The 22,683-nt window shown below is 44.5% G+C and overlaps 1 protein-coding gene across 1 annotated transcript in view; it reads left to right on the top strand.

The window, feature by feature from the left end:
• The first annotated feature begins 1,531 nt into the window (after nucleotides 1-1,531).
• Nucleotides 1,532-22,683, top strand: part of Cdyl (chromodomain Y like) — a 179,148-nt gene continuing 157,996 nt past the window's right edge. The window contains exon 1 of the mRNA XM_027948171.2: nucleotides 1,532-1,972. Within this exon, the coding sequence (XP_027803972.1) occupies nucleotides 1,949-1,972 (24 nt within the window). The 5' untranslated portion in view covers nucleotides 1,532-1,948. The remainder of the gene's footprint in view (nucleotides 1,973-22,683) is intronic.

Consider the following 22,683-nt stretch of genomic DNA (forward strand, 5'->3'; position numbering starts at 1 on the left):
GTAAGTCTAGAAGACCATGCTTTGTGAAATGACGTCGGAGCTGGGAATTCAAGGTTCCAAAGGGGCTTTCAGGCAGTGGGAGCCCAAGGTAGCGACACGCGCGTGAAAAGACGCGGCGATGATTTGACTTCTGGTCTAGCGTTGTCCTTGTTTCTGGGCGTGGGGAGGTCAGGAAACTCCGCGAGGTCTGTGGTTGTTAAAACGCTGTTCGGACTGGTTGGAGGAGCCTGGTGGCCGAGAGGTTGGTTAGGCTTGAGCACTAAGGAATGGGTGGCTGGGGAGGGTTCACTGGAAGAAATGTAGGAACTGGTGAAGGCTTCCAGATGTAGGGTCTGGGGAAGAACATGAAAAAAAAGAAAAAAGTCTCTGCAGGGCCTGGTGGGGGGAAGTTCCGCCGTATTTGGCGGGAGGGTTCGGAGTTGCCGGCTGTTTGGGGGAGTCCGGCCCGGAAGCCCCCTTTCCTTTCCCCACAGATGGTGAAACGTCTAGTTCCCCGCAGGTGAGCTCTGGCAGGTAGCCCTGCGAGCGGGGCTCACTTTGGCCATCTCCCCTGTATGCTGGGGGAAGGGCCGGCCCTTCAAACCTTGTGGCGGAGAAGGCTTGTCGCGTAGTTGTCCACACCATGCCCCCAACGAGTACCATCATTGACAGCTTTCTTCCATTAGAACCCGAACCTCCCGGGAGTTCAGATTCCGGTCCCAGCTCCCCTTCGAAGGAGGTGGACACTCCAAGAGGAACCCGAGGCCCGGCGCGGGGGAAGCTGCGGGCAGAGCCCGGGCAGCCGCGCCCTCGCGCCGCCCTCCGCGGCGCCGGACTCCCGCCCCCGGCTCCCACCCCCGGCCGGCGGCCCAGCCAGCGTGCCCGCCGGAGCGCGCCCAGACACTCGGCGGGGCGCGAGTCCGAGTTCCGGGTCTTGGCGGCGGCCTCCGGGGAGGCGGGCACGTGGTAGGGCTGGGGTTCCACCTGGCCACGCCGCTGGCCTCAGCGCGCTGGATGACTTGTCTGGGACTCGCGGACAGAGGCGGGCGCACAGAGGCGGCAGCCCCGCCGTCCCCGGGAGAGGCGCGCGTTAGGCGGTGCGGCCGCTGCCGTCGGGGCGCAGGCCTTTTAGTCTACAAGGTCCCCTGCCCAACTTCGGCTCGCCGATGCCTGTCCCAATGGGCACCACCGCCCTTCTCCTGGGTCCTCGAGGTCCTGGTCCCTTCCTCTCAGAACCAGCCTGCACCCACGTCTAGGCTGGTCGGTGGGCGGCGCCACAGTTGGGCCGACCCCCGCGAGCGGGACTCGGGGAAGCCAGAGTACCGCCCACCGCCTGGCCCCGCCCACAGCTCTTCTGGGCCCCGCCCACCACACCGGCTCCTCCCCTTCCTGCTGGCTGGCTCCCGGCCGTCCGCCAGCCCGCCCGCCCGGGCCCGGAACGGAGCCCACTGCTCCCCTCCGCCGCCCCGCCCCGCCACCTCCCGGCCCCTCCCGCGAGGGCGTCCCGAAAACCCGGAGCGCGGGAGCGCGGCTCCGCCGGGCCGGGTGGCCGCACTGGGCATGCTCAGTAGCCAGGGCAGGTTTTTTGGTCGCAAGTAGGAAGCTTTTTGCACTACACCGGAGAGGGGGAGCCGCGGATCCGGCCGCGCCGCCTGCACCGCCGCCGCGCCCGCCTCAGCCCGCTTGGCCCCGCGGCGGGGCGCGATGAGCCCGAGCCCAAGCCCCAGCCGGCCCGCCGGGGAGTGAGCGCGGGGCGCCCAGGGCGCGTTGCGCAGCTGCTCCTGCGCACAACCCCGCCGCCGCCGCCGCCGGCCCGCACTGGCCGCGGAGTGGAGAGGCTCGTCCGTGCACAGCGCCCGGCGCCGGCAGCGGGAGCAGGAAGCGCAGGCCACGCAGGGACCCAACTGAAACAAAGTGTCGGCCGCCCGGCGCCGCGCCCGCCCGCGCGCCCGCAACTCCGCCGCCCACCATGGCTTCCGAGGAGCTGTACGAGGTACCTCCCCTCCCCCCGGACCCTCGGGCCGCCCCCCGTCGCCGCCGCGCTGCCCCTCCCCGGCCCGGCCGCTGCCAGCCCGACGGCCCCGCTCCGCCGCCGGCGCCCGCCGCGGCCCCTCCCCCGCCGCGGCCGCAGTTTGCTGGACGGGAAATGTGTGCGAAGGGGACCCCGAGCCACGCTGCTCCGAGGGGCCCGCGGGCGGAGTGGGGGCTCCTGGAGTTGTCGGGCCGGAGGGGGGTCCCGGCCGTGGGGAAGTAGCGCTGACATAAGTGACTTGCTTAGACTGAGCCCGAAGTGTTGGTGGCGTGGGCAATGGGAGTGAAGCCCCTGTGGGCGCTTGGCGGGGTCTGTGGGCGGTGCAAGGCGGGTGGTGGTGTTTTTCTTGTCCATTTAATAAAGCATTTGGGAGAGGGTTTTGTCTCTGGTGGGGGGGGGGCAGGAGAACCAAGGCAACTGTCTCGACTCTACTGCTAACTAAAGCGATGCAAAATATCGCACCGAAAATGCTAAACGGTGACCACATGCTTTAATTAGGTTAGCATTGTGGCCAGAGCCAGGAAATTTAAATTTAACGCCGATACACCGTCGCCGCAGCGTTGCAAATAAGAAAGGGTACAATCAGAACGCTAAGTTATGGGCGATGGGTTTGCCAGCTTCAACTTCCGAGAGTTATCCATTTGGATCTTTGGGCATGTTTTGTATGTCTTGATTTAACTTCTTGATGTAGTTCAAAGTAGACTTGCTGAGACTACAGAAGTGTGGCAGGATAGATGGTTCTCCTGCTTCACACGTACTTGTAAATGCATCTTTTTAAGAGCCTTAAAACTTCTGGATATTCTCTACACTCATCTCTATGGTGTCTTTAGGGACCTGGTGTTTAGGGACCTGGGTGTAAGCGTCTGTAACATGTAGAGTCCCTTGGCCCTAAGTGATCCTTCCAAGGTGTGGTGTCTTCAGATTGTTTTTGCTATTGTCTTGGAATGGAGCTTTGTTGACAGTGATAGTCTTTAGCAACTTTTTTGTTGGTTTTAAAAAGCAAGTGTTTGTAAAGTTATCCAGAGGAGGCTGCCTTCTGTAGACTAATAGTAGGTTGTTGCCTCTCCCGACATTGTGTGTGGTCAGTGTGCCTTAGCTGGTACTGAAAATGTTCCATTATTTTCAACCATTTTACATACTAGTTGTGTCCTAGTGTATTCAAAATGCTGTCTTAGATCCTTTGAGGATCTAAGCTTCCCTAGAAGCTTCCCTTCTAGGAAGGATAAGTGTTTTGTGTGGGGAAGGCCCAGAGTAGAGGCTAGGATGAACGCTTGAGGTTTTACCAGCAATGTTCTACAGTGGGAAAATACATAGGATGAAGTAGGAGGGATTTTACTTTCTGTATTAGATCATTCTTGGGTAGTTTAGTCTTTGGTGTTCACTCTTGCATTTGGTTTTGTGATTTTAAGTAATGGGTTCAGTTGGTGTTTGGATGAGAGTAGCACCTTATACGTAAGTTGTATCTATGCCTATAAAAATGAACCTAAAACAATGTATTCATCACTAGTGCTGCTTAATTTATTCTCTATTTATTCTCTATCTTCAAGTTTCTCTTCTTCTATTTTTCTAGCAGAAATTACTTATAAGTAACAATTAATACTGTTTTGTATTCATTCAGCGTGTTTATTGAGTGCTTTATGGAGATTCTATTGTGCTGTATGGAGGTTCCATTGAGAAGATGGAGTGGTGAGAATGTTCATGCCCTCAAGGAGCAGCTACTGGGGAAGAAATAAGTACATTGCAAAGAAATGATGCATCTGCACATTCGAACTTTCCATTCTGTTTTTTTTTTTTTAATTGTTGTTGTTTGTTTTGGTAGGTTTTTTTTTGGGGGGGGGGAGTGATACGTGTAAAGAGATATAGCATGTAGTAAGTGCCTAGCGGCCAGTATCTTTTAGGCTATTAGTTCTAACTTCTTGTAGTGAGCACTGTGACTATACTACTATTAATTATCTCTCTCTCTCTCTCTTTTTTTTTTTTTTTTTTGGTACCCAGGATTGAACTCAGAGGCACTCAACCACTAAACTGCATCCCCAGCCCTATTTTGTATTTTGATTAGAGACAGGGTCTCAGTGAGTTGCGCAGAGCCTCTCCATTGCTGAGACTGGCTTTGAATTCCTAGTCCTCCTGTCGTGGCTTTCCAAACCACTGGGATTATAGGCGCGGGCCACCCGGGTCGGCTGCTATTAAAAATTGACATGTAAAAGTTTTGCATTGTGGTTGAGGGCCTGGATTTGGAATTAGACTACTAGTTATTGAATTCCAGCAGTGTCTCCTTGGGTAAATTAGCCCTGAATGCCCTGTTTCCTCCTCTGTGAAATTGGGATCAGTGTTTCCCTGGTAGAGCTGTGACGTTTAAATAAGAAAATACATAAAGTATATCCTACGATTCCCACTGCAAGCACTTAGTAAGTGATGATTGTTATTGTATGGTAACTGAGGTTTTTATTGTTTTTCCTCACTGAGTCCTGTTTTTCTTTGTAAATTCATAGAGTTGGATTGTTTTGGTCAAGGCAGTCTTATTTGTGGGGCAGTGATGATATAAAACTGTAAATGAATACTGTGGTCCTACAGGCTGGGAAGAACACCAAGGTACTTTTCTGGACAGCTCAAGAGACATAGTGGCCATGTTTTTTCCCAGTTGTTCCCAGATGAAAATAAGTTTCATGTTTGGCCTGAGGTTTCACAAACCTAAGGGAATGTTGAGTCTCTAAGTTCATGGCATGGTAGGAGGATGGGTACCTAACTTAACTGGTTAGCCTTTGTTTTCCCACCTAAAAGGAAGTAACCTCCTGTGTTTAGCATGGCCCCTGGTATATGATAATATAACCTTATAAATATTTAAATGGTTATTGAAACTATGCTTTGTAAAAAACAATAAGGGAACGAGTCCTGGAAATGTTGGTGGTCTATCAGTCTTGCAAATTTTGAAGTGTTCTTGTTAGTGGAAGGATAGAATAGATTTACCTCCTGTGTTGCAGCAGGTTTTTGGTTCAGCATAGATAAGAACTTCAGATCTTTCACAAAAAGGCCAAGCAAGCACCTTTTATTTTAAATTTAAAAAGTTAATCTTTCAAAAAAATTAACATAAGATTGTGTTTCTTATGTATAACAATGTTTTGAAGTCTATATGCATTGTGGAATAGTTAAATCTAGCTAGTTAAGAAGAGTAGTATCTCAATTATTTTGTAGTGAGAACAGTTAATATCTACTCAGCATTTTTCAATGATACAGTGTGTTATCATTAACTGTAGTCACCATTGTTGTCTAATAGATCCCTTGAACTTAGTCTTCCTATCTAACTATAATTATGTGTCCTTCGACCATCATCCCCTGAACTTACCCCCCCATCCCCTGCTCCCAACTACTCCAGCCTTACCACTGTACTATTCTCAACTTCTGAGCTCAGCCTTTTTAGATTCCACATATGAATGAGTTCACATAGTATTGGCTTTCTGTGCCTGGCTTATTTCTCTTAATATAATGATTTCCAGTTTGATCTATGTTGTCACAAATGACAGAATTTCTTCCTTTTTTATGGCTGAGTGGTATTCCTCTATGTATAGAAACCATATATTCTCCCTTCATTGATGAACTCAGGCTTGGCCCATATCTTGTTGTGGTCAACAGTGTGTAATACACAAGGGAGTGCAGGTGTTTCTTCAATATTGGTTTTATTTCCTTTGGTTATATACCCAGTAGAGGGATTGCTAGATCATGTGGTAGTTCTGTTTTTAATTTGTTGAGGAACCTACATACAGTTTCCAACAAAAGTTGTACTAATTTACGTTCCTACCAGCAGTGTGCTAAGGTTCCTTTTTCTCCACATCTTTGTTCGTGGTTACTTGTTATTTTTTTGCATAGCCATTGTAACAGGAGTTTCATTGAAGTATTGATTCTCATTTCCCTGATGATGAGTGATGTTGAATATTTCTAATAAACCTGTTGGCCATTTGTGTGTCTTTTGAGAAGTGTTTATTCAGGTCATTTGTTCATTTCTTAATAGTTTTTTTTTTCCCCCTTGTTTTTATCCCTGCTTTGAATTGAGCTCCTGCGTAGTTTGGTCATCGACCCTTTATCAGAGGACAGCTTGTGAGTACTTTCTGCTGTTCTGGAGGCTGCCTCCTGCTCTTAGTTGGTGCTTTCCTTGGCTGCAAAGAGATGTCTTAGTTTGCACAGACCTACTGTGTTGCTCCTGTGTTTGAAGTCATATCAAAGCAATCATTGTGCAGAATGACGTCTTAGAGTCCCCCCCCCCCCCCCCCCGTGTTTTCTTCTAGTAGTTTCATAGTTTTGGGTCTTACGTTTAACTCTTTAATTCCTTCTAGTTGATGTTTTAATATGGTGAGATGTGAGTCTATCGTTCTTCTGAGTGTAGACAATTCGTTTTCCCGACACCATTTTTGGAAGATCCTGTCCTTTCCCCGTTGTGTGTTCTTGGCACCTTGGTTGAAGATCAGCTGGCTGTAAATGTTAAGCTATGTTTTTGAGCTTTCCAGTTTGTCCCGTTGTCTTGTCTTTTTATGCCAATACCTTGTTCTTCTGGTTACTGTGATTTTGCAGTGTATTTTGAAGTCAGGTGGCATGATGCCGCCAGTTTTGTTCTCTTTGCTCAAGACTCTTTGGTTATTTGGGGTCTTTCATGGTGCCACCTAAATATTAGGATTGCCTTTTCTGTTTCTGTGAAGAAGAGTGCCATTGAGGTTTCGATGGAGAGTACACTGAATCTTTATTAGCTCACTTTGGGTAGGATGGACATTTTAACCATTTTATTGCTTCCAAGTCATATCTTTCCACTTATTTCTTTAATTTCTTTCACCAGTGTTTTACAGTTTCCAGTGTAGAGGTCTTTTTCTTCAGTCTGTTCCTAAGTATTTTATGTCATTGTCGTTATCATAAGTGAGATTTCCTCTCTCAGATAGTTTGTGGTTAGTGCATAGAAACACTACGGATTCTTGTTATATTGGCTTTGTATTCTGCACTTTAATTGGCCCTGATAGTTTCTTGGTGGCGTCTTTAGGGTTCTTATGTATAAAATAATATTGTCTGGGCATCGTGGCCCATGACTGTAATCCCAGTGACTTGGAAGGCTGAGGGGGGAGAAAAGGACTGGACTGGAGATGTAACTCAGTGATAAAGCTGCTGGGTTCAATCCCCAGCAGCCCCCCTGCCCCTCCCTCCCAAAAACCAAACCAAAACAACAACAACAATAACAACAAAAAACAAGAATCACATTGTCAGCAAACTGGGAGAGTTTAATTTCTTCCTTTCCAATTGGGATGCCCTTTATTTTTCTTGCCTAATTGCTCTGGCTAGGGTTTCAGTACCATGTTGAGTAGATGACGGTGGCATCCTTGAGTTGAGTAGAAGATAGTGGGTTCCAGACCTCAGAGGAAGAGCTTGCGTGTTTTCCCCGTTCATTATGATGTTATCTGTTGTTGTGTTGAGGTGCATTCTTTAATTTGTTGAGGGTTTTTGTCATGAAGGAATGTTGAATTTTGTCAAATGCTTTTTCTACACCTGTTGAAATGACCGTATTTTTTTGTCCTTCATTCTGTTAACATGATGTATCATGGCATGGCAAACCATCCTTATATCCTAGGATGAATCCACTTTATTTTGATTTTTATGGATAATCAGCTGTCAAATTGGGTTTGCTACGACTTTGTTGAGGATTTTACATCTGTGTTCACCAGGAATATGAGCCTGTACTATTCTTTCTTTCTTGTGTTTCTGGTGTCAGAATACTGGCCTTGTCATGTGAATTTGGAAGCATTCCTTCCTTTTCAGCTTTTTTTTTTTTGAGAGATTTTAGAAGGTGGTGTTTGTTCTTTAAATATTTGGTAGAGCTGGGCATGGTGGCTCACGCCTGTAATCCCAGTGGCTGGGGAGGCTGAGACAGGATGATCGCGGGTTCAAAGCCAGCTACAGCAATGACGAGGCGCTAAGCAACTCGTGAGACCCTGTCTCTAAATAAAATACAAAATAGGGCTGGGGATGTGGCTCAGTGGTTGAGTGCCCCTGAGTTCAATCACCAGTACCAAAAATAAATAAACAAACAAACAAATAAATAATTCGTAAATGTTTGCTTTGATGGGACCCTTTTTATCCTGATTCAACCAGTATTTTTATTTAGTGTGTTCAGATTTGCTGTTTCAAATCCAGTCTTGGTAGGCTATATGAGTCCAGGAAGTCGTTTCTTCTAGGTCATCCAATTTGTTGACGTGTAATTTTTTTTTTGAAGGTGTGAGGGATACCAGGGACTGAACTCAGGAGCACTTGGCCACTGAGCCACATCCCCAGCCTTATTTTGTATTTTATTTAGAGACAGGGTCTCACTGAGTTGCTTAGCGCCTCTCCATTGCTGAGGCTGGCCTTGAACTTGTGATCCTCCTGTCTCAGCCTCCCAAGCTGCTGAGATTACAGGCGTGTGCCACCACACCCGGCTTGTAATTTTAATAGTTTCTTAGGATTCTTTGTATTTCTTGGTATCTGTTGTAATGTCTGCTTTTTTACCTCTGATCTTATTTATTTTAAATATTTCCTCTTTCTTGTCTGAATATTTGTTGATTTGGTTTATATTTTCCAAAGCCAATTCATTGTTCTTAAATTTGTTAAGACTTCTTTGTGGGCTCCTAATGATCTGTTCTGGAGAATGTTCTGTGTGCAGTTGGGAAGAATCTGAATTCTGTTAATGTTGGATGGAATGTTCTATGTATGTCTGTTAGGTCCATTTTATATCTTCTATTTTTCTAGTTTCAGTTTTATTTATTTCTGTTGTGATCTTTATTGTTTCCTTCCTTCTACTGATTTTGGACTTTTATTCTTGTCTTTCTAGTTTGTTGAGGTATAAGGTTTGGTCACTAGTTTAAGGTCCTTTTTGATGTGTATTTATTGCTTATATACTTCCCTCTTAAAATTGCTTTTGCTGAATCCCAGAGGTTTTGTATTGTGTTTCCATTTTTGTTCCAAATTTAAAGATCTCCTCATTTCCCCATTGGTTGTTCAGGAGCATGTTTAATTTTCATGTATTTGTGAATTTTCTGAAGTTCCTTCTGTTAATCATTGCCAGTTTTATACCACTGTGTTCAGGGAAGAAAGATACTCGACACAGTTTCAGTGTTCTTAAATTTGTTAAGACTTCTTTGTGGGTTCCTATGCGATCTGTCCTGGAGAATGTTCTGGGTGCAGTTGGGAAGAACTGTGTTCTGTTGATTCTGGATGGAATGTTCTGTGCATGTCTGTTAGGTCCATTTGTTCTAAAGTGTGCGGTTTCCTTGGTTGAAGTCCAGTGTTTCCTTGCTGATGCTCTGCCTGTGGCTAGAAGTGGGGCTGTTAAAAGTCCCCTACTACCCTTGTGTTACAGCCAGTTTCTTCCTTCAGCTCTGTTCACCTTTATTTTACAATTGTTACATCCTTGCTGAACTAACGCCCTTCATAATTGCATAGTGCCCTTGTCTCTTAGTTTGATTTAAAATCCACTTCATCTGATCAAAGCGTAGCTACTCCTGCTCTCTTTTGGTTTCCATTGGCAGGGCTGTCTTTGCCATCCTTTCACTTTCAACTGAAAGTGAGTCCCTTGTGGGCAAAATGGCCCGATTTAAGATCTTTTGACTTTATTATCGTGCCAAAACTATACACATTCAGTAGAAACCCTACTTTGCATTTTGAATTTTTATTTTTCCTGGGCTGTGGTGTGTGGTGTGGTCCTCTCAAAAAGGACCTTAAACTAGTGACCAAACCTTATACCTAACAAGGAGCAGGGGCTGTGAGCCACAGTGAGCCCTGGAGTCGTGGGGGACACTGATGCTCTGCAGCATCCTCTGTTGCTAAGTCGCGATGCTCTGCAGGCCAGGCGTGGTGAATGCATTTTAGACTAAACAGTATTTCAACTTAAAATGGGTTTATCAGGGCCTAATGAATTGGGGAGCTCTTATAGTTGTGTCGGGGTTTTTTTAAATCCATTCAGCCACTCTGCCTTTCTGTTGAAGAGTCTAATCTGTTTGCATTCAAGGCAGTTATTGACAGGTGAAGACTTAGGGATACCATTTGATAATTGTTCTCTAGTTATGTCATGAGTCCTTTTTCTCTTAATGTCTTTCTAGTATTATGTTTTGATTCCTTGCTTTTCATTTTTTTCTCTGTTTATTATGAGTTTTCACTTTGTGGTTACCATGAACATTATAAAAAGCATTTTATATGTATAACAGGTTATTTTCAGATTTTTTTTTTCCCAGCTAGAGATTGAACCCAGGGCCATGTGCATGCTAGACCAGAGGCTTTATTACTGAGCTACACCACCAGCATGATAGGTTATTTTAAGCCAATATAACAACTTAATTTTGCTCACAAAAAAGACTACACTTTTACTCCCTATCCCATATTTTGATTAAAAAAATTTTTTTTTGGTACTAGGGATTGAACCCAGGGGTGCTCTACCACTGGGCCACACCGCAGCCATTTATTTATTTATTAATGGTACTGGGGATTGAACCCAGGGGTGCTTTAACCACTAAGCTACATCCCTATTTATTTACTTACTTAAAGACAGGGTCCCATTAAGTTGCTGAGGGCCTTGCTAAATTGCTGAGGCCGTCCTCAAACTTGTGATTTTCTTGCCTCTACCTCCCAGGCCCCTGGGATCACAGGCATAAACCACTGCATACGCCTCTCCCCCTTTTTTATTTGAGACAGGTCTCTCTGTCAGAGTTTTTGAGTCTAGTCTCAAACTTGGCATCCTCCTGCCTCAGCTTCCCAAGTTGCTGGGATTACAGGCTTGAGCCACCATCCCATCTCCACATCTTGAATTGTTGATGTCATGGTTTACACCTTTTTAGATTGTATGTGCATTACCAAGCACCCTTAAATCGCACTCTGTATGTAAAGGGGTTTATAGGCAATATTGTAGTCTTTGCAGGCTATACAGTGTTCACCGCAGCTACTCAGCTGTGTTGCCAGTATAGAAGCAGCCATAGAATGCACTGGAAGTTAGCATTTCATTTCAATGTGTCATGAAATGCTCTTTTTCTCTCCACTTAAAAATGCCAAAACTGTCCTTAACTCACAGGTTCCACAAAGACAGCCAGTGGGCTGGCTTGGGCCTGTAGGTCATAGGTTGTAACCCTTGCTTGAGAAGATGGCATCTGCTCAGGAACTGAGCTGTACAGGAGAGCTGGAGCCTGAGGAGGTTGGAAGCTGAGTGATTAAAGGCCTTCTGTTCTGGCTCTCGTAGAGGTTTTGAATACCACTCTTCCCTTCTACTTAATAGCTATGTGACTTGTCAAGTAGCTGCCTCCCCTGAGCTTTGTCATCGGTAAAATGAGTTTGATGATGACTGAACATCCGTGAGGCTATTGACGTTACCAGTGATAGCAATTTATAGTTGATGAAATGCTGTGGCAAGTTGTGAAGTGATTACTTCATCCAATGAAATGTCTTCTTCCATTCTTTTCTTTTGGAGGGGGGGTGCTGGGAATTGAACCCAGGGGCATTTAACCATTGAGCCATATCTCCAGCCTTTTTTTTTTTTTAAGTATTTATTATTTTTTAGTTGTAGTTGGACACAACACCTTTATTTCACTTGTTTATTTATTTTTTTGTATGTGGTGCTGAGGATCAAACCCAGGGTCTTGCATGTGCGAGGCGAGTGCTCTACCGCTGAGCCACAACCCCAGTCCCCAGCCTTTTTTATTTTGTATTTTGAGACAGGGTCTCACTAAATTGCCTAGGGCCTTGCTAAGTTGCTGAGGCTGGCATTGAACTTGTGATCTTCCTGGAGCTTCACCCTCCAGAGCTGCTGGGATTGTAGGCATGCGCTCCTACATGCCACTGCACCCAGCTCTTCTTCCGTTCTTAGAGAAGAACAAAAACCAAACAAGCCACCTACCTTTCATTTCCTGAAACTCACTCTATTTTTCTTAAAACTTTGAGAGTTGGGATTTCATTTGAAAGTATCCAGTGACTTGATTATTTTATCAAAGAAAACTGAGATAAAAAGGACCTCACTTTATCCAGTGGTCAAATGTACGAGGCACGTTAGCAGCAGTTTTCTTTTTTTATTTTTTAAATAATGTTCTGGTGGCATTTCATTTTATTTTGGTTCATAATATTTATTATGAGCAAAATTAAACTGCTGAATACTATATATATATGACTGACTAGCAGGTAGACTTTGAGTTTTACAAAGCCTGGTACCCCCCTCAAAAAAGGGAAAACATCCACAGCTTTTGATTATGGAAAACATACAGTGCAAATTGAATTGGCCCTGGGGTGTGTGCACATGCAGATGTGTGTGTTTGTATTGATGACAAAGTTGGAAATTTGTATGTGCATGTGGTTGTGTAAGTGAAGTAGCACCAAGAAAGATATACTCACACAATTGAAAAAAATAACCTTGGTGATTGTGATCACCAGAATGGGGTGGGGAGGTTTCTAGAAATTGAGTGGTGGGTCAGTGAAGTCAGACAGTATGTGTGCTTTGAAACTTTCTGGGTTATCTTGAATGATCTTCATGTTGTGGATTGCTGAGGAAATTTATTCATTTGCCTAAGCAAGCATGTGAAGACATCTCATGAGCTGTTTGTTTACATTTGCTTTAAGCCCTGAGTACAGAACAAATTTTGTTCTTTTCTTGTAGTGGTGTGTCAGAGTCATGGACATTTCCTCATGCTCTATGTTTTTTTTTTTGTATTGGGGATTAAACCCCCAGGGTGCTTAACCACTGAGCCACATCCATGGAGTCCATTTTCAGGGTATATAGGCAACACTTTATTTGCAGTTTTCTGGTTCGTCATTTTGACTATCTATGATGCACAAAGTCAGTTCTCAAATTAGGCAATCTTTTGTAAATCCTAAGTAATAGTTTTTCTGTTTTGTGTGTTCATTAGTGGAACAAGATCATTAGAGGGTCCTTTTAAAATACAGATTGTTAGGCCCAGACCTTTAGATTGTAATTTCACGGTTTGGATGGAGACCAGAATCTGTTTCAGGAAGCTTGTTTTCCTAGAACGCTGGTAGATTTTGGAACTTCTGGACCCCACCTTTTGGGCACCTAGGCTCCAAGTGGAGGTGGGAAGGTCAGGAGATCAGCCCAGGAGAGTAGGAGCTCAGCAGTGGGCGAGACTGGCCCATTTTGCAGACTCTTTGACCATTGCTGGCTATTAACTGAAGCCATTCCAGGAAGGAGAACTCTGAACACACAAGGCAGTTGGCTAAGGGCATTGCAGTTTCTGTTGGTGTCGTCTTTGTGTGGTAGCATGTTTGCTGGAGTGTGAGTGCTTTAGCTAAGCATCATTTTGAGGTCATTAAATATTGCAGGAGTTGCATGAGTGTTGAATTACTTCAGTGGAAGAGTGAATTACAAGACCCCTGACTTCAGCATGCCTGTGCCATCCTTTACACCTAGTTTGTCATGTGCTTTTTTCATGGCAGAACTTCTAACTTTGCCTTCTCTCACTCAATCTGATTCTCTTCAGCTTTTCCAGCTGGATGAGTTCATGTTCTCCAGGGAGTCTGGATTTGAATGGAAATTTGTACAACTTTGTATGAACATTTTTTCTGAGACTACCAAGAGCTTTCTTAAGATTCTCAAGAGGGTTCTAGAATCCTAGCTCAAGTGTTAAACTGCTCTTGAGACCCTTGGAAAGCTGTTGTCTGTCAGGCTGGGAATGTAGCTCATTGGTGAGGCCTTGGGTTCCATCTCCAGTATGGTGGGTTGTGGTGATGGACACATGGCAACACCTTTAACTTTGTCTGCTCTTTATTGACCGCTTTGACATTATTTTGAAATTATTTTTGGTCAAACTCATTAATGCTCCAGCCACAGTCTGTCTACTTAAAACATTGCTGATTGAGTTTTGAAGTTGTTTTGTTATTTCCAGTTTCAAAGTGGCTGTTCTTAAATCACACATACATAAAATCTGAAGTTAATCAATATTAATGTTACTTTTGATGATACAAGAACTTTAGAATCTTAAAACTCTGATTCATCCCTCACCGTCTACTATTTTCCAGCGTCTTATTATGCCATAAAATAGAACATTGTTATTTCATATAGATGACGTTGTTTAGTTTTATACTTACATCTTTACCAATTTTTTTTTTTAATCATCAATCTTCTTTCTGAGAACTTTCTTTCTCAAAACTTCTTTTTTTTCTCCCTTAAGTATATCCTTTAGGCATCTCAGACTGTTGATAGAAATGTTTAGTTTTTTTATCATCTGGAAATGTTTTTATTTTGCCCTGTATTTCCTGTAAAGCCAGTTGATTGGCATTTTGAAGATACTCTTCTGTTGTCTTTAGGCCCCTGTTATTCTTGAGGAGCTTGTCAGTGTAGTTGCTTTGCAGGTCTGTCTTCTGTCTCTGGTAGTTTTTGAGATTAACTCTTTGACTTTGGTGTTCTGTAATTTGACCACAGTGTATTTTGTGTGGTTTCTTTTTTATAAATAAGCTTGGTGTGATGTGCTTCTTTTGTGGGTTTGTGCCTCTTTTTCAAAGACTGCTTCAAAGATTTGTGCATTCTGTCTTCAAAGGCTGCTCTCTTCTGTGCTCCTCTGGAATTCCAGGTAGCCATGTATTGCATCTTCTTGTTGCTCCTCTCTGTTGCTTACCTCCTCATTTCCATTTTTTTTTAATTTTTAAAAATTTCTTTCTTTTTCTATGTATGTATGAAAATCATTGTTCTGCTTTGCTTTCTTTTTGTGAGGTGCATTCTAGGTGTTTCCTTCACTCTAGGTTTTAGATCAAATGAGCCGTGCTTAATTTGCTGTTTAATTCATCGGTTGCATTTTTAATTGCAAAAATTAATGCATTTTACTTCTAATATCCTGGTATTGTTTCTCCCACCAGGTCTGCTGCTTGCCTCTTCAGCCTTTGGTGCTTATTCACTTTCATGAGTGCATTATTCATTATGGTGGAGTTGGGGAATTAGGAAGGCACTTGGATATTTCTCTTGCTTCTTGCAAGCCCTAGAAAGTATAAGAATTGTAGTTTATTGATCATCAAGTTATTTTGTAATGGGCAGCCCTCAGGAACCATCCTTCCTTCCTTCCTTCCTTCCTTCCTTCCTTCCTTCCTTCCTTCCTTCCTTCCTTCCTTCCTTCCTTCCTTTCCTTTCCTTTCCTTTCCTTTCCTTTCCTTCCCTCTCTCCCTCCTTCCCTCCCTTCCTCCTCCCTCCCTCCCTCCCTCCCTCCTTCCTTCCTCCCTCCCTCCCTCCTTCCTTCCTTCCTTCCTTTCTTTTTTGAAACTAAAGAAGCGTTCTTGACTTGGAATTTGTATGAAATCATAGATTTCATTATGATTGAGGATTTGAGGGTTTGAGCCAACAGTGAGATTTACCTACTGATATTGAAAAAGCAATGAAAGTATAAAGTAGATTTCATGGGTACTGTTTATGAAGATGGATATGGTAGTTAATTAAACTGTTATTCTGAAGCAAAATGTTCACCTCCATTGTGACAATTTTGATGCATAAGCATACTGTCTCTAACTTTTCTTCCCCTGAGGTTGTCTTATTCAGTTGGTTTGAATTTGGCTTGTTCACACCTATATCCCTTCCCCTGTACCCGTGAGTCGTGGTTCTCCAGTGAGTGGGAGGTTCCCCCTTCCCGGCCTCAGTGCCCATTCTACTTTAGAACCTCACCTGAGCGGAACTCCCATTCCCATCTTGTGGGACCAGTTTACTCTTGGTTTCACACTATAGTTCTTAGTGGTCACTTGTTCACATGCTATTTTTTTTCTAGATGTGATGTCTTGTGTACCTTTTCTGGAATGGTTGGTGAAGCATGTGCTTTTTGGTGTATCTAGTGCCTAGTCTGAAGACTTGAATGTAGCAGTCAGACACTGCTAACCCACCGTTAGCTAAGACATGCATGTGATTACAGTGACTAGAGCCACATTGTTGGAGGTTTTATCTTACATGTCAGAACCATGCGTTTAGTTATCTTGTTTGAGGAAACCCTACAAAATGTCTTAGAGGCAAACTAGAATTCTAAATTTGATGAAAATAATTTGAAGAAGGAAATTGTGTTCCTAGAAAGAGAATTTGGATTTTTAGCATTGAAGTGGATTTTATATTTAAAAAACAAATGTTTTTTTTTTTTTTGCGTGTGCAGTGTCAGCTAACAACAGAGTGGAGTAGTTGGAGAAGTTAGCTTCGGTATATTTAGGGAAGTGTTTTTACTTTGTCTGATTTCCATTTGTAATAGGCTCTGCTGTGTGCATTTTTCTAGAGGATGGTAGTTGCCTAGCATTTGTTTATTGCAGGTCATGAATATTCTTTGGTTAAAATGTACCCATTTTTCGCCAGTAGTTTACTGGAGGATTTCAGAGTCTCACAAAGCTGCATACAGAAGCATTTCTTATTTTGACATGTAGCTAATCTGGCTAACTCAGCTATTTAGCATATATGAGAACTGGGACCAAAAAAGAAAAATAATCTTAATTTATAAAAAAGACATCGTGTCCCATGGCCATTGGTCAGCTTTGCCTATGTCTCCCTTGGAGACTCTTTATTTTGGGCATAATATGCTTGGACTTAACCGGCTTCATTAGCATGTTAGAAAAGGAAGTTTGGTGAGGGACAGGGATCTGCCAAAGGCAGGTAAACTGGCACAAGTAAGTTTGCTCATGCAGTCAGCCAAAGAGGGCAGCTGGGGTTGGCACCTCCAGGCCCTGGGGAGGCAGAGTCTCCTGCTGGTCCGAACCTCACACGGCATGGGAAGGGCAGGCCAGTGCAGAGAAAGGGCACGTGTTGAAAGAACAGCCAAGAATGGTTGAAAAGTCTGGGTGTGTACGTGACACAGTTGGATTTACTTCCATAGTCCGTGTTTCACAGTTGCCACCCAAGTTCTAAGAGCAGAGGAGAGTGATGAGATACTCTCACAAGGAGTTGGAGGAGGCGGGGGAGTGGCCTCCGCAAGCCTGCCCTGTTTGCTTGGCCTGTCACCCTAAAACTGTTTTGATGCTTTCAATGTATTCCACAGCTTTGTGGGGAGGTTCCATGTTAAATGTTTTAACAGTTAACTCTTCTGACTGGTTAACTCTCTCCCACAAATCTTCCCCAGGTGTTGTTTTAGGAAGACGAGGCATGGGTGAGTAGCTTCGAGGAAGCCTCGTGCTCCTGCTACATGTGGGTGCTTGGTTTAAGAACAGGGACGTGTACTGTGCTCACTTCTGGAGTATGCTAGGTGAAGGAAGTCTTAGCTCATTTGGTGATAATAAATGAGAAGGTTTGAGTCATTAAAAAATCTTGTTTCAGTAATTGTTTTCTCAATGATCTTCAAAGATTCCTGTTTTCTGTCTAAATCATCTTCTTGCTGGGTGTTTGGGAGGAAGGGTGACTGGCTGTTGTCATCTCACGTCCGCCTGCTGCATCTCTGTACTTGAGAGAGAGATGCTGCTGCTGCATGGAGTCAGCTGTGGAGCTTCGTAGGTTGCTCTTGGCATGAGGGCAGGTCTGCTCCACAGTGCCCCATCCACGAAGGAGGGTGAGGTCCCCACAGACACCTCTTTGTCTTCCAAAGAGCTGTCATCTACATTTGCAGTGTTTTCCAGTGGCTCATGCATCAAAGGCTTGGTTGCCTGCCCGTGGCACTATTGGGAGGTAGTGGGATCTTTAGAAGGTGGAGCCTAGTGGAAGGAAGTTAGGTCCTTGGGGGTGTGCCCTTGAAGAAAGGGGTCTTGGGACCCCAGCCTCATCCTCTCTGCTTTTGGGCTGCCATGAATTGAACAGCTTCGGTCCATCATGTGCTCTCTGCCATACTGTTTGCCTCACCACAGGCCCCAAATGATGGAGGCAACCACTTATGGACTGAAAAATAAGGAGCCAAACTAAACCTTCCCCTCTTTCAAGTTGATTTTGTCAGGTATTTTGTTATAGTAACAGAAAGCTGACAATATACTGAGGAGTCTCCATCATCATCCCCTCTCTCCCTCTTGGATCCATGCCCAGCTCTGGTACTATGTCTGTTGTGAATTTGTGCTTCATCCTATTCTGACTATTCACTCTGGCCCTGCACTTGCGTATTTCTTTCCGAGGTCTGGCTTAGAAACTAGGATACTGACTGCCCACTTTTGCTTACCTAGCTTTTTATCTGTACAGTCCAAAAGGAATTCCCTTATACTCCAGGCACCTGAGGCAGAGCTTAGCCAACTCTTGGCCAGCACAGAACTGCCCAGACCTCAATTCCCTGCTCACCTCTTGTATGCAGATAAACTTTTAAGCCTAAAGCAGGAGGATTATTTTATTACCCCTTCTAAGGATGAAAAGGGTGTGAGTGTGTTTGAAAGTTGCAACTAAAAGATGGTTTGTTGTTTTATTCCTTCAGACTACTGTGGTACTTACTCCGTGGGGACATGCTACAAGATCTCCAGTGGGTGCTAAATTGTGGGTAGCACTAAGCCCTAGTGTATCGAGTTTCCCTATTCATATTGAGATGTTCCCCAGAGGCCCAGGTGGTAAAGGCTTGGCCACCAGCTTAGTGCTGCTGGTGGAGTGGGAGGACTTCAGGTCATTCAGGGTGTGCCCTTGAAGGGTTGGTGGGATCCTAGTTCACCCTGAGGTAAGTGGTTTGCTCTAGTAGACACTCCTGCCACCATGTGCGGCCATAGGCCTGCAGCAAGGGAGCAGGTCAGTCGTAAACTGAAATCTCCAAAACTGAGAAAAAATAAAACTTTCTTCTTAGAGTATCTCTGATATTTTGTCACAGAAATGGACCTGGCTGACACAAATACATACCTAGGGTATTTAATTTATTAATTAAACATAGTAAGAGATTAATCATAATAATAAAATAGAAAAATTATAGCATTATTCTGCAATAGGTTAAGTGACTGTGCTTTCTTGATTTATCTCTTTTTCTTCCCCCAACTTTTCTGTACTTTTACCTTTTCACTTAAAGGAAGCATTGTATAGCTTCCTGCTGGCGTAGTTGCCTGCATTACAACTTTTGTACTTTGGGCATTTAAGTAAAATAAGGATTACTTAAACACAAGCTCTGTGAGTCTGTGACAGAGGGTCTGGTAACTGCGACAGCTGTCAAGTGACTATCAGGCAGGTAGTGTATACAGTGTGGATATGCTGGACAAAGGCATGATTCATTTCCTAGGTATGATGGAGTGGGATTTCATCATGCTACTCAGGAAGGTGTGCAGTTTAAAATTTATGACTTGTTTATTTCTGGAATTTTCCATTTAGTATTTTCAGACTGCAGTTGACTACAGGTAACTGAGACCACAGAAAGTAAAACTGTGAATAAACCATAAATACAGGCAGTGGGCACTGTTGTCTGAGTAACATTTCCTCCAGAATTATTTAGTATGCCGTCCTTCAACTAGATTCTGCTCACAAATGAGTGTTTTGAGGATGTCTTGATTCAACTGATAGATAACATCTGAATGTTTATTTCTCAGGGAGATGCTGCTTCCTAAGTAGCCCCAAGTTGGGGCTGCTAAAAAATGATGAGTTGGCAGTGATCGTATGGAATAAGTTTAAATGATCATGCTGAGGTGTGTGGTATCTGTGGTGAGAGGAGGTTGACTGGTAAGACCCTAACCTGATCAGCCAGTGGGAGAGAGCTGGGCAGCCACCTTCCCCTTGGTCAGGAAGATCGCGGGGGTGGGGGGTGGGAGACCACCATGTAGTAGAGGTGGGCAAGGGTTGTTATAAAATCAAGACTCTTCGTTATAAAAGGAAACCTAAAACATGAGGGTCCTCACCTTGGGGCTAACTTTGGTGGCACTGGAGGAATGTGGGTGAGCTGTTGGTTTCTAGTGGAGTAGTTCTCCCCCTTTGAAGAACAGTACTCTGAAGAGTTAAAGGAAACATCAGAGCAAATAAGGGCATTCTTGTGCCCTGAGAAGGGCCAGGGAATGCCTGTGCACACCCTGAAGTGCAGCAGCAGATTGGAATGCCCCTGTGTGTTCCGAGCCCTGCGGGAACTAGAGGAGCTGGGAAATTCCCGTCCTCTGTGAGCTTTGCCACTGCCCTGATCCCGTCAGACCTGGGGTTTTCATTTAAGCTTGACCCCATCTACCCGCACTTCTCTGGAGTTTGTCTGATAGCCAGCTCCCTTCCCACCTCACCTGTTAGGACATGGCTGACTTTATCTGTCTGCTCTCCTGGGACAAAGGGTTGTTGCCACTATCTGCTTGGTGCCTGTTGGGACAGCCTCCTGCAGGACCCATTCTCCCATGGTGTTGTGATGTGAGCTAGAGGCTTCCCTGCCCCGTGCAGTGTGGGCCTCACCCTGGCAGGAACGGAGGCTCATACCTCTCCTTCTTCCTCCTTTGACTTTGGAGGGACAGGTGAAGTGTACTGCTTCACCCAGGGTCTCTTGCTTTTCAGGAGCATCTTCTGTCTCAAAGCATCCCGGGGAAGGGGAAGATCCCGGGGATAGACACCGAGCCAGGCTCACAGCCCTCGCCGCCCCCCTGCAAGGCCATACCAGCCCCATTTCGCTTCTCCAGTCCTGGCAGGCCTCCCCTCCAGGCGCCTCTCCCAGGCCCAGAGGGTGTGGAACACTAGAGATGAAGCAAAGCACCTGTTTCTACAGGGCCGAAGGTTAGCTATTGAAGACCACTGTGTATTGGAAGCTCCTGTCACTGAAAACTGTTCCAACAAGATCAATTATTGAACTAAGAAGTGTTTCCAAGTTCCTTACTTTTGTTTTCTGGAGCCTCTCTGACATTAATAAGTTTACCCACGCGATTAGCTAGAGAGGGGAACTGGGGGTGGCACCTCTAGGTCCTGGAGTAGCAGTCCCCTCTCCTGGGCCCACACAGTGTGGGGGGTCATGTTGATGCAAAGAAAAGACATGTGTTGAAAGGACTTGTCGAGAATGGCTTTTAGGGCTGGGGTTGTGGCTCAGCTGTAGAGCGCTCGCCTTGCACATGCGAGACCCTGGGTTCGATCCTCAGCACCACATAAAAATAAATAAGTGAAATAAAGGTGTTGTGTCCAACTACAACTAAAAAATAAAATATTAAAAAAAGAATGGCTTTTAAAAGTTTTTGGCCCGTAGTCTCAAAGCAAGGCGCGTGTGGCCCTGTCTCGCTCTGCTCAGAGTGTGGCTGTCTCCTCCACTTCTCCTGCCACCTCCTCACACACCCCTTAGAGCCTCATTCCCTTCCTATGTGCTCCATCTTGTGATATGGAAGTAAACCATTCAAAAACCTAGTTTTCTATTCTTTGTGAAAAAAATCAGGTGCACAACAAAATTTGTCTTTCAAACTCAGCTAAGCTACTACTTGGGTGTTTGTCCACTTCCCTGTAGGTCCTCAGTGGAAATGGATTTCTTGTTTTTGCTACACATCGTCAGTTTAGGGAGTACCATCCAACCAAGTTTTTGCTTGTTTTTTTTTTTTTTGTTGTTGTTGACAATCAGCACTGATACAGAAGAACAGCAAAAATAGAGGAAGACTGACTTTCTCCCTAGTCACCTATTTTTTACACATATGAGCAAAAACCTATTTTCTGTTTCAGTAAGCATGCTGTGTTTGTTAAAGGTGGTATTTCAAAGATTTCTGGAAAAGAGTTTATAAAAAATGTAATGCTCGTGTAATCATTTATTTTATGTCAAGTTTCACTGTGTTGCCCAGGCTGGCCTCAAATTCCTGGGTGTAAGTAATCTTCCCACCTCAGCCCCTCAAGTAGCTGGGACTATAGGAGCACACCTTCTAATGGAATCATTTCTAAAATAATTGATTAATTTATTCTAAATAGGTATATATGACAGCAGAATGCCTTTTGATTCATCGTGCACAATTGGAGCACAACTTTTCATTTATCTGGTTGTACACGATGTAGTGTTGTACCAAAGGTGCAGTCATACATGTACTAGCGTAATGATGTCCATCTCATTCCACCATCTTTCCTTCCCTCATGCTCCCCCCCACCCCGCCCCTTTGCCCAATCAAAGTTCCTCCATTTTCCCCATGTGACACCCCTCACCCCCATTATGGATCAGCATCCACTTATCAGAGAGGACATTCAGCCTTTGGTTTTGGGGGATTGGCTTACTTCACTTAGCATGAGATTCTCCAACTCCATCCATTCATCTGCAAATGCCATAATTTTATTCTCTTTTATTGCTGAGTAATATTCTCTTGTGTATATATACCACAGTTTCTTTATCCATTCATCTATTGAAGGGCATCTAGGTTGCTTCCACAATAAGGAAATCTTTTAAATGTGAAGACAGCCAAAACATTTCCAAATTCTTTTCACCTAAGAACTTTTCCGTGAGCAGCTAACAATCATGTGACCTCATGCTATATGCCAGTGGCCTGTGGGTACTGTGTGACAGTGTGTCTGAGTACAGGAGGTGTCACTTCTGTGCTGCAGGGTTGACTTTGGTGTGCTAGAGTTGTCATTGTTCTGTAGGACACAGTAATAACAACTTAAAACAGCTTTTTCTTGGTTTGAGGACTAGAGATATGAGGTTATCTTAAAATCTTTTTGGTGTAAGTTGACACGTGATGGTAATTCATTGTCAAAGATAAATCTGTTCTTCCATTGTCATCATATTTGGGGTCATTAAGCAGAACCCACTGCGGATATGACTAAAGTAGTGACGTGTTTTCTAATGTTGCTTGTGGAAGGAAGTAGAATAAGCAGACTCAGCTGCTAATTGCCTGGAGTTTCAGAGGCAGCCAGTAGGTTTCCTGTACTCAGC

This window comes from Marmota flaviventris, chromosome 6 (assembly GCF_047511675.1).
Source record: "Marmota flaviventris isolate mMarFla1 chromosome 6, mMarFla1.hap1, whole genome shotgun sequence".
NCBI lineage: Eukaryota > Metazoa > Chordata > Mammalia > Rodentia > Sciuridae > Marmota > Marmota flaviventris.